The sequence below is a fragment of the Gekko japonicus genome, unplaced genomic scaffold, assembly GCF_001447785.1.
Source record: "Gekko japonicus isolate JY-2015 unplaced genomic scaffold, Gekko_japonicus_V1.1 scaffold960, whole genome shotgun sequence".
Lineage (NCBI taxonomy): Eukaryota > Metazoa > Chordata > Lepidosauria > Squamata > Gekkonidae > Gekko > Gekko japonicus.
In genome coordinates, this window is record NW_015160866.1 from 132,552 (window position 1) to 144,510 (window position 11,959).

Below are 11,959 nucleotides of genomic sequence, written 5' to 3' on the forward strand. Positions count from 1 at the left end.
ATCTGGTGAGGGTTCTCTGTCTGAGCAAGGGGCAGCAGCCCCAAAAAGTCCCTACAAGTTGCGGAAGAGAAGAGAGAAGAAGAAGTAAAAAGGCTGAAGGACTTTGAATTGTGCCTTTGAGAACTCTGGTTCTTGGGGATGATTGGGGGTACTGTTATCGCGCAGTTAAATGTAAACTGGGAGGATAAAACATTTTAAAAGTTTAACACAATTCATAAAAAAGAAAAATGTTGAAAAGACTGGATGTATAAAAGCTAGTTGGAGGATCTCCTCTCTTGGGTTTTTAGTTAGTAGTGGGTACTTTGCTTTCTCCCCATATGTGTAGTTTCCCCCTCCCTTTTTCTGTTGTAGTTTTTTGTAGCGGAAAAAATCAATAAAAAATCCCCTCCGGGGGCTCCAAAAAAGAAGAAGAAGAAATGTTAATCAAAAGGTTGAATTCTAAATAAAGCTATCTTGAATCATAATACTGATCTCAGGTGATTAATCATCCCTATTCTGTTAAACTACCTGCTTATTTTTTACGTTTCTTCTTGTACCTCAGATTAGCTTTGGGAATTTTCGCTGCAGCAGCCCCTTTCTCCAATTCTGAGGTTTCCGAAGTACTACTGGAACTTCTTGAGGTGTCATCTGATTCTCCATCACTAACTTCCTCCTCTTCCATATTATCCACAGATTTCGTATCATCTTTACTCGGGCTTTGTTGCTGTTTCAAAAAGTCTTTGGTTTTTTGGACAGAGTCAATTTTGTTCTTATCCTTATAGTTGAATACAAGTCCCTCAGGAAAAATCCATCTAAAAGGAATTGAATTATTGTGGAGAAATGCTAAGTCCTTGTATTGTCGCCTTCACTTCCGTGTCTCGATTGGAATGTCCTTTAAAATTTTTATTTTGTCGTCTTTGACCTTCAAGACTTTTCCAGATGTAGCTTCCAAAACATTGTCTCTGGTGGATCTCTTTGAGAATTTCACATATATTTCTCCAGGTAGATTATTTTTCTTAATAAAATCCAGATAACATTCAATATGCCAAATCAATATCATTTTGCAACACATCTTGTTTAATGTCTGTCATTGGTGTCAACGCTTCACTTAAAATTAGTTTCAGATTTTCTCCTTTTTGCTCAGGAACACCTTGAAAGCGTAAGACATACACTGATCTTTCCATTTGTAGTTGTAACAATTGGCCTTTGTCTACAGCTCTCTCTTTTTCCACATCCTCCAATTTTGGGTTTTGTTTCAACTTTCTTGATGGCTCTGTCAATTTTATTTGCTCTCTTATCCATCTGTGTCAGTTGCTTTTGGACACCATCCAGCTTACTGTTGATATTAGACATCTGCTCCAGCAGGGGGAAACATTACAGCATCTGCAAATGCTCTGTACTTATAGGTAAAGCCTTTGGTTGTAAGGCCTTTTATGTCCTTGTCTTCTCTTATTCTCCCGAGCAACCCTTCTAAAATCCATATGAACAATAATGGTGATAACGGGCATCCTTGCCTTGTCCCTTTTTGTACCTCAAATTGTTCTGTCATCTCTTTATTTACGTTCAGTGATGCTTTCTGTTCCAAATAGATTGCCTTAATTATGTTTAAAAATGGCTGGCCAATATCCATTATTTTCTATAACTTGAAACATAAAGTCCCAATTCAAATTATCAAAGGCTTTTTCCGCATCCACAAAGAAAAAGCTAACTTCTTTTTCTGGGTGTTTATCATAATATTCAATTGCACCTATCACCATTCTTAAATTGTCTTTAATTTGTCTACCTGGTAAAAATCCAGCTTGCTCTTCTTTAATTGTATCCTTCAAGTAGTTCTTCAATCTTTCGGAAATCACTTTGGCAAACAATTTGTAGTCATTATTTAAAAGAGAAATAGGTCTGTAATTTCGTACATTTGTTAGATCTTGTCCTTCTTTCGGAATAAGTGATATATTGGTTTCTTTCCATGTTTCTGGGATCATTTTTGTTTCCCTTATTTCGTTTGACAGAAGTTCAAAAATCAGGGTTAGCTCCTCTTTTAATTTTTTATAACATTTTACTGTAAATCCATCTGGTCCCGGAGCTTTCCCCAACTTTGCTCCATCTATCGCACTATAAATCTCTTCTTTCTTAATTGGGCCGTTTAACATTTCTTTTACTTATTTATCCAGTTTTGGCATTTCCATTTTGTCCAAATACTTTCTAATCCTTTCCAAGTCCACATTTTTCTTCTGAAATAACTTAGCATAGTACTTAAAATGTTCTTTTTATTCCCTTTATGTTCACAATTTCCTTTTCATCTTCCATAATTCTATTTATTATTCTCCGTTCCCTTCGGTTTTTCAGTTGCCATGCCAAAAACGTTCCTGGCTTATTTGCCCCTTCAAATGATTTTTGTTGCAATTTTGAAAAATTCCAATAAATTTCTTGATTTAATATCACATTCAGCTGGTCTTGCAAAATTTGAATTTCTTTGATTCTTTTCTTTTTTCCAGGTTTTTTCTTTAATTCTTTTTCCTTTTGTTGGATTTTATCTTGTATGTCACTTTGTTGCTTCATTTTCTCCGTTTTCTCTCTCGCATTCAAAGATATCAGTAGTCCTCTCATTACTGCTTTGTATGCATCCCACACAGTTTGAATTGTCGTTTCCTGATTTAAATTCAACTGAAAGAAAACTTGTGTTTCCTTACGTAGTATCTCAAATATTATTTGCTTATGCAATAAATCTTCATTTAACCTCCACTGAAATTGTTTCTTCTTCTCTTTTGATATCCAAATTATTGGGTTATGGTCAGAGTTACTCTTTGGCAAAATTTCCACTTTTTGTGTTTTTAATGCAATTTCTCCTGACATCCAAATCATATCAATCCTGGAAAAAGAATTGTGCCTATTGGAGTAAAAAGTAAAGTCTTTAATCTTAGGGCTCTAAACTCCATCATTGAACCCAGTCTACGATTTTCTTGTATCACAGTTTCCATTTTTTTGTCTATATCTTGCGATTTTTGCTCCATTTCTGTAGATTTCGTTACTAAACCTTGAAATTCCTTTTTGATGTCTGTCACCTCCTTTTTAATTTCGGCCACCTCTGCAACAACTAATTCTTTCATCTTCACCATATTTTTTTCTTGGACTTCTTCCAGCTGTTCCATCTGCTTCTCCATATGTTTATCCATCTGTTGCTCCATCTGTTTCCCCAGGCCTTGAATAGCTTCCATCATTCTCTTCTCCATAGCGTCTATTGCCGGTTGCCACTCCCTTTTCTCTTTCCCAGCCATCTTCGGGCTTGAAACAGAGGCTGCCCTCTCCCGGCCATCTTCGGGATTAAAACAGAGGCTGCCCTCTTTCTTACATCCATTTTTAAAACTTTTGTTTTTAGACCTTCTCCAATTGTAATTCTTTCATATAGTCCAGCTCTTTTTTATGTGCTTATTCAAATCGCCCACTTTTCGCACTACTTTTATTAATTTTTAGCTGTAAAATTGCCTTTTAAAGTTCAGACTTCCACAAAATGGTGGGCGCAATTTCTCTATGATTTTCTGGCTAGAGTAGGCTCTTCTGTAAGTTCCTGTTTCCTGTTCCACCGAATAATCCATCCTGTTCCACCAAATAATCCGTCCCCTGGTGTTCCCTTTTCACTGCCGATCTTCTTCCGGTTGTCTGTTGGTCCTCCGTCATCCACTCTAGCACTCAGCTTGTCTTCCCCATTCACAAGACCAGCCGGAAGTGCTTTTATGTTACTCTCCTACTCTTCAGTCTCGCGATTTTTAGCGTCAGTTTTGATCTCAAACTCAGTTCTTTATCTCAATGCAGCCACCACAGGAATGCTAAACAAAGTCTCTTTTTTCTTGTTTTTAACGCTTTAAAAGATCATTTCATCTCTGGAATGAACAGAATATTTTTTGCAAAGTCTTTTATGCTCATCCGCTTGCTTCAAATTCTCATTACAACTTTCTCCCGGTAAGCAAAACGTTATTGTTACCTTGTTTGTTTATCTTAGGTTTTCTCACTGCTTCTCTCACATCAATTTCGTTCTTTGTTCTTAAGAAGTCGGGAAATGACGAATTTATGCTGAATCCTCAGCTCGGTTGGCTCCTTTAGTGCTGATTGCAAACGCCCGCTCCAGGAGGGGGGATCAAAGTGTGACACAAGCCTCCTCCGAGCCTTGATCATACCAATCTCAACCTTCCCTTGGACCTTGTTGCTTGCTAGTCAATCCCCCGACTGGGGGATGCCGCGTTGGACAAAAACTTGCCCAAACTGTCAGAAAAAGCCACCGTCCACCCTGAGCTCATTACAGGGTGTGTCAACTCGCCATTTTCCCCCGACCGGAAGCCAAGCATGGGCATTCATGTTATAGAAGACAGGCACAGAAACTCCTGAAGCAAATGCAAGCAGTGACTCCACTCTAGGGCAATATATCACTGAGTAAGCTGCTCTAAAATAAAGCTTCAGGATGGGTCTTCTTCAGCCTAGTTTCCTCAGACACTCCTCACAGGGTACCTTGTAGTCTCTTCCCCTGACTATTCCTAATCTTCTCTAGAGGAGAGATGCAGGCTATCTAATAGAAAAGGGAAAACACTAATTTTGAACAGCTCGAAACTTATGGAACAAATGGTTGCATTCAGACATCATGAACAAACCTTGGTTATTTGTCATGAGAATGAACCAAAAAGTCCTTGGGCTTACACTCTCTCCTTCTTGCACCTGTTTCTTTCCCCCATGTGCAGCTGGGGAACTAAAGACCTCCTGGTTTGAAACTAACTTGTGATGTCTGAACTGGGTAAAATGGCAAACTATGGTTTATTCTTTAGCTTGTAAACCAGGTTTATAAAGTAAATTTTAACCTTCTCCTTTCTTTTTTAGAATCCGGCTCTTATTAATTCAGTGCTTTTATGTCACCTGATGGCCTTTAGAGACATTCAAGGTGGCTAACAATTTAGCAAACAAAAAAAGTCATAATCAATAACATTCAATTAAAAGCCAGCATCAAATGAACACAATCAATATGTGAAACATCAGGTGCAATACAGGCAACAGGCACTGTTCTTCAATCAATACATTTTAAGGGCTTTCCAGAATAAGTAGCTCCCACTTGCTCCAAAATTGCTGTAGGGCTGGTACCACTCCCATTTCCTGCGGGAGGAAAGTCCAAAGTTTGGGAACAGCAGATGGGAAAAAACATCTTGCAGGACTCAACCACAAAAAAATAGTACTTTCATGAGGGCACCATTCACAGTGTTATATTCCATGAATTTTCCTTCTGAAACTAATGCAGGACAGTAACCCAAAGCATGGCCAGTCTCATGTGCACTGATACAGCTGCAGACTTCCTTGAGTCTTTTTCAAGAGGGGAGGAATTATACTCACAAGAAGTCTTGTTTTTCACCTTACAGTTTTCTTCTGGTTCTTGTTTTCCTCAGTATACCTCTGGTGGTACATGGTCTTCATAACAAGACCTGTGTGGAAGGTGATGGGCTTTCTCTCTTGCCCTACAATGAACATACCTGTCAGCAATTACTCTAGTGCATTCATGTTTAAATAGTGCCAGAAGAGTCTCAACGTTAGAACATTCATCTGCTTTTATAGTTAACATTCCTTGCCAAATTCTGGAAAGGTCTCGAAGATTGAAGATGTAATGGAATTTGGACGGTGTGGGAAGCATCTTTACCTAAAGCAAAAACAATACGTTGAAGGTTTCCATGGTAGCTAGAAAGCAATAAAGGCACTCAAACTTGCCAAACAATAAACCAATAGTACTCAGACTTGCCAAACAATAAATACCCCTGCTTTCCCATTTTTATTTGTCCCTAAGCTGCTTTATTTTGGCAAAATCAGTGCAAAAATGTCATGGCATCAAGAAGAAAACTGTAAGATATGTAACTGCAATATATCTTAGAGAATGAAAAATGGATGAATATTCTTTTGGGTAGACTGTCAGGACACAGGAGCTTTGTGCTTGATCTGCCTGCCAGTAGCAGCAATATTTCCTGGCCCAGAACCAGTCCAGTCTCCATAGGAAGTGGGGAGAAAGTCAGGAAAAGGGAAAACAGTAAGCAATAAAAAACAAACAAATAATGAAAAAGTAATGGTGGTAAAAAATGAAAACAGCAAAAATAAACATTGTTTTAACAAATGAAGATCAACTGAAAACATAAATCTTCTGGGCATGCACCTAATGGTGTACAACACATTTCTGTCATCTATTATAAATATTTCAAATAGAGAATATATAGTCTCTGCTTCTGTACATTTTGTAGTTTGTACCTTAGTCCATTGCCACAGTATTCTGCTTGCTGATACTAATTTTATGATCGCATCACATATTTCTGCTTTAAAAGATCTACATGGATGAAAGTATCCACAGCCAATTATACCTGAAAAGGAACAGAATACTGTTAATAATCTTAACATTTTAATAACCTTTAAAAGATTACTTTTACCACTCCAACTCAATTGTACAGACTCCACATAGGGGCACTGACAGCAGGACTTCCAACATGATAAGGCCAGCACAAGCAATAAGAGGCTTGAAAATGTGATGGACCCTGCATAGCACATGATCAGCAGAAATGTTTAGCTGTCTCTGTATAAAGCATTTTAAAAAACAACTTCCAAAGACTATTGTTAAAATTTTAGATTATGTCCTGATCAAATTAATGCATAGTTTTAAGGACTTGAACAAAACTTTTAAAATCAATACAGATTTGATAGTTTCCTTGTAAAAAGACAATTCAGCTGTAAACTGAAAATGTTCTTAAATGCCCCACTGGTGACCAGTTAGTTTCTGGGTTCAGTCCATTCAACATCACAGTAATTCAAATCAATGCACCAACCACTGATGCAGAAGAGGCTGAAGTGGACCGGTTCTATAAAGACCTACAACACCTCTTGGAACTAACACCAAAAGAAGATGTCCTCCTCATCATAGGAGACTGGAATGCTAAAGCAGGAAGTCAAAGGTTACCAGAATAACAGACAAGTTTGGCCTTGGAGAACAAAATGAAGCAGGGCAAAGGCTAACAGAGTTTTGTCAAGATAACATGTTGATCATAGCGAACACCCTCTTCCAACATCTTAAGAGGTGACTCTACACATGGACATCACCAGATGGGCAACACTGAAATCAGATTGATTATATAATTTGCAGTCAAAGATGGAGAAGCTCTATCCAGTTAGCAAAAGAAGAACCGGAGCTGACTGTGGCTCAGATCATGAGCTACTCATTGTAAAATTCAGACTTAAACTGAAGAAAGTTGGGAAAACCACCAGGCCATTCAGATTTGACCTAAATCAGATCCCTAATGAATATACAGTGGAGATGAAGAATAGGTTTAAGGGACAAGATTTGATAGATAGAGTGCCTGAAGAACTATGGGCAGAGGTTGGTGACATCCCAAAGAAAAAGAAATGCAAGAAAGCAAAGTGGCTGTCTGATGAGGCTTTACAAATAGCAGAGGAAAGAAGGAAAGCAAAAGGCAATGGTGAAAAGGAAAGATTTACCCAACTGAATGCAGATTTCCAGAGAACAACAAGGAGAGATAAGGAAGCCTTCCTGAATGAACAATGCAAAGTAATGGAGGAAAACAATATAATGGGAAGGACTAGAGAGCTCTTCAAGAAAATTGGAGAAATTGAGGGATCGTTCCATCCAAAGCTGGCCATGATAAAGGACAAAAACGGTAGGGACCTAACAGAAGCAAAAGAGATTAGGAAAAGATATCAAGAATACACAGAAGAACTGTACAAGGACCTCAATGTCCTTGACAACCACGACGGTATAATCACTGACCTTGAGCCAGACATCCTGGAATCCAAAGTTAAATGGGCCTTAGAAAGCATTACTAACAACAAAGCTAGTGGAGGTGATGGTATCCCAGCTGAGCTATTCAAAATCTTAAAAGATGATGCTGTTAAAGTGCTGCACTCAATTTGCCAGCAAATTTGGAAAACACAACAGTGGCCACAGGATTGGAAAAGATCAGTATACATTCCAGTACCAAAGAAGGGCAATGCCAAGGAATGTTCAAACTATTGCACAATTGCACTCATTTGGCACACTAGCAAGGTCATGCTAAAGATCCTACAAGTTAGGCTACAGCAGTACATGGATAGAGAACTGCCAGAAGGACAAGTTGGGTTTCTAAGAGGTAGAGGAACTAGAGATCAAATTGCCAACATTCACTGGATTGTGGCGAAAGCAAGAGAGTACCAGAAAACGATCTACTTCTGGTTCATTGACTATGCTAAAGCCTTTGATTGTGTGGATCACAACAAACTATAGCAAGTCCTTAAAGATATGGGAGTACCGTGTTTCCCCGAAAATAAGACACTGTCTTATATTTATTTTTTCTCAAGAAGACACACTAGGACTTATACCACAAATGCATAGAAATCCTGCTAGGGCTTATTTTTGATTTTCGGGGAAACAGGGTACCAGACTACCTCAAATGTCTCCTGAGACACCTGTATAAGGGTCAAGAAGTGGCAGAACAGGATATGGAACAACTGATTGGTTTAGCGTAGGAAAAGGAGTATGACAAGGATGTATATTGTCCACTTATTTGATTTATATGCAGAGTACATCATGCGAAATGCCAGCCTGGATTATTCAGAAGCCAGAATTAAGATTGCTGGGGAAAACATCAACAACCTCAGATATGCACACAATACCACTCTAATAGCAGAAAGTGAAGAGGACCTATAGAGCCTCTTGCTAACGATAAAAGAGGAGAGCGCAAAGGTTAGCTTGAAACTCAACATTAAAAAAATAAGATCCTGGCATCTGGCCCCATCACTCCTTGGCTAAAGCGCAGATGGAGCTGAGGCTTGCAAGAGATGCTAAGAACAACAAGAAAAATTTCTATGCCTATATTTGGAGCAAAAAGAACAGGGATGGAGTAAGCTCATTGCTAGGGGAAGACAGTCAACCCTTAACAAGGGATGAAGACAAAGCGGAATTAATCAACTCTCACTTTGCGTCAGTCTTCAACCATAAGGCAAGCTGTATGCAAACTGAAAAATGCAGGGCATATAAAGGAATGAGAAACTGCCAGTCCAGAGTAAGTAAGGAAATGGTTAGAGAGCATCTAGATGCCTTAAATACTTTCAAATCTCCAGGGCCGGATGGCTTGCATCCCAGGGTGCTAAAAGAAATTGCAGATGTTATTTCAGAGCCTCTGTCTCTAATCCTTGAGATGTCCTGGAGTACTGGTGTTGTGCCGGAGGACTGGAAAAGAACAAATGTTGTCCCAATCTTCAAGAAGGGAAAAAAGACAGACCCGGGAAATTACAGGCCTGTCAGCTTGACATCAATACCTGGGAAAATTCTAGAGTAGATTATTAAATGCTCTGTCTGTGAGCAGCTTGAATGGAATGAGTTAATTGGTACTAGCCAGCATGGGTTTATCAAGAATAAGTCATGCCAGACCAACCTTATCTTTTTTTTTTTTACAGTTACCAAAATGGTTGACTCTGGCAATGCTGTGGATATAGTGTATCTAGATTTCAGTAAAGCATTTGACAAAGTTTCTCACGATATCCTTGAGAATAAGATGGTTAAGTGTGGGCTGGATGGTGCAACCATTGGATGGATTCATGGTTGGTTGAAAAATCGTACCCAACGAGTGCTCGTAAATGGCTCTGTGTCTATGTGGAGGGAAGTCTCAAGTGGAGTGCCACAGGGATCGGTTCTAGGCCTGGTGTTGTTCAATGTTTTTATAAATGACCTGGAGGAAGACATAGAGGGGATGCTTATCAAATTTGCAGATGACACAAAGATAGGTGGGATTGCTAATTCTAAGAAGACAGAGACAGGATTCAAAATGATCTAGATAGGCTGGAACAGTGGGCTGAGACAAATAAAATGAATTTCAATAGAGAGAAGTGCAAAGTCCTACACTAAAGTACAAAAAATCAAAGGTACAGATATAGAATGGGAGGGACTTGGCTTGACAGCAGCACACGTGAAAGGGATCTGGGTGTTCTGGTTGATCACAAGCTAAACATGAGCTTGCAGTGTGATGTGGCTGTGAAGAAAGCTAATGCAATCTTAGAATGCATTAACAGAAGCATTGTGTCCAGATCACGGTAGGTGGTAGTTCCGCTCTATTCTGCTATGGTCAGGCCTCACCTGGAGTACTGTGACCAGTTTTGGGCACCACATTTTGGGAAGGATGTTGACAAGCTCGAGTGTGTCCAGAAGAGGGCAACCAGGATGGTGAGAGGGTTGGAATCCAAGTCTTATGAGGAAAGGCTGAAAGAGTTGGGAAAGAGAAGGCTTAGAGGGGACATGATTGCAGTCTTCAAGTATTTGAAGAGCTGTCATGTAGAAGATGGAGCAGATTTATTCTCTCTTGCTCCGGATTGCAAGACTAGATCTAATGGGTGGAAATTACAAGGGAGTCGTTAGCGGCTAAGTATCAGGAGAAACTTCCTAACTGTAAGAGTGGTTGAGCAGTGGAACAGTCTGCCCCGGGAGGTGGTGGATGCTCCTTCGCTGGATGCTTTCAAGTGCAGGCTGGATGGCCATCTTTCGGGTATGTTGTAGGTATGTAGGGCTATCTTTCAGCTATGCTCCTGCAGAGTGCAGGGGGTTGGACTAGATGACCTGCAAGGTCCCTTCCAACTCTAACATTCTATGATTTTATGATTCGAATAGAAGGAGAAGTCATGGAAGCAACTACAGACTTCACGTTCCTGGGATCCAAGATCACTGCAGATGATGACTGCAGCCATGAAATTAAAAGACACTTGCTCCTTGGGAGGAAAGCAATGGCAAATCTTGACAGCATAATAAAAAGCAGAGATATCACCCTGCTAACAAAAGCAATGATATTCCCAGTAGTACTGTATGGCTGTGAGAGCTGGACTATAAGGAAGGCCATGCGCCGAAGAATAGATTCTTTTGAATTATGGTGCTGGAGAAGACACTTGAGAGTCCCCTGGACTGCAAGGAGATCAAATCAGTCAATCCTAAAAGAAATCAACCCTGACTGTTCCCTAGAAGGCCAGATACTGAGGCTGAAGCTCAAATACTTTGGCCACCAAATGAGAAGGGAGCACTCACTGGAGAAGACCCTGCTCCTGGGAAAGATTGAAGGTCAAAGAAGAAGGAGACGGCAAAGGATGAGATGGTTAGACAGTGTTATTGAGGCAACGAACATGAAATTAAGCAAACTCCGGAGGACAATGGAAGACAGGAGGGCCTGGTGTGATGTGGTCCATGAGGTCGTGAGGAGTCAGACTTGACTGTGCAATTGAACAACATCAACCTGCAAAGCCCTTCATGTACTATGATCTGCATATATGCAAGAATGCCTTTCCCAATATGCTCCACTGTGACAACTTTGCTCATTTGAGCAAACCTTTTGAAGGTGCCACCCAGGCCAGCAGATAAGATTAACAGCTGCCCAAACTTGAGCATTCTCCATTGTAGCTCTCACCCAGTAAAATGGCCTGCCAGCCAAGGCCAAGTAGGCTCCCAGTCTTCTAGCATTTTGTGGAATGTATAAAACAGACTTGTTAAATGATTTTTATACAGGGAATAGAGTTGTATGAGTTTTATAAAGGGAACAGGGTCTGTGATATTTCAGGCAGTTTCCATTGCATTGTTCATCCTTATACTAATAGCGAAAGGCGCCCCCTGCGTGCGGATATCTAAATCTGCACATCGGGGGCACCTGGGGGGCGGGGAGATTTTCGTGCACATTTGGGGCGATCCCCAGGTGTGCACAAAAATCTGAAAAGTGTAAAAAAAATATGGGGGATATTTAAATCCCAAAAGAAGTAACAGAGCGTCCCCTGCGCATGTGCAGGGAACGCTCTGCGAACTGCCTCGCTGCCGCTCCTGCCGCCGCCACAGGGGTATGGGAGGGCAGCAGAAGGCTTGGCTGGCGGGCGGGCGGGGACCGGCGAGCGAGGCCCGGCGGTTACAAGCCGCTCAGGCCTCGCTTCAGAGCGGCGACAGCGGGGGGCAGGCGAGGCA

General features: G+C 40.5%; 1 protein-coding gene across 1 annotated transcript in view; it reads right to left on the minus strand.

Annotated features, from left to right (window-relative positions):
- Positions 1-11,959, minus strand: part of DNAH8 (dynein, axonemal, heavy chain 8) — a 262,658-nt gene that overhangs the window by 101,619 nt on the left and 149,080 nt on the right. The window contains exons 57-60 of the mRNA XM_015422004.1: positions 6,241-6,350; positions 5,470-5,644; positions 2,930-3,289; positions 523-717 (exon numbers count right to left, since the gene is read on the minus strand). Of these exons, the coding sequence (XP_015277490.1) occupies positions 523-717; positions 2,930-3,289; positions 5,470-5,644; positions 6,241-6,350 (840 nt within the window). The remainder of the gene's footprint in view (positions 1-522; positions 718-2,929; positions 3,290-5,469; positions 5,645-6,240; positions 6,351-11,959) is intronic.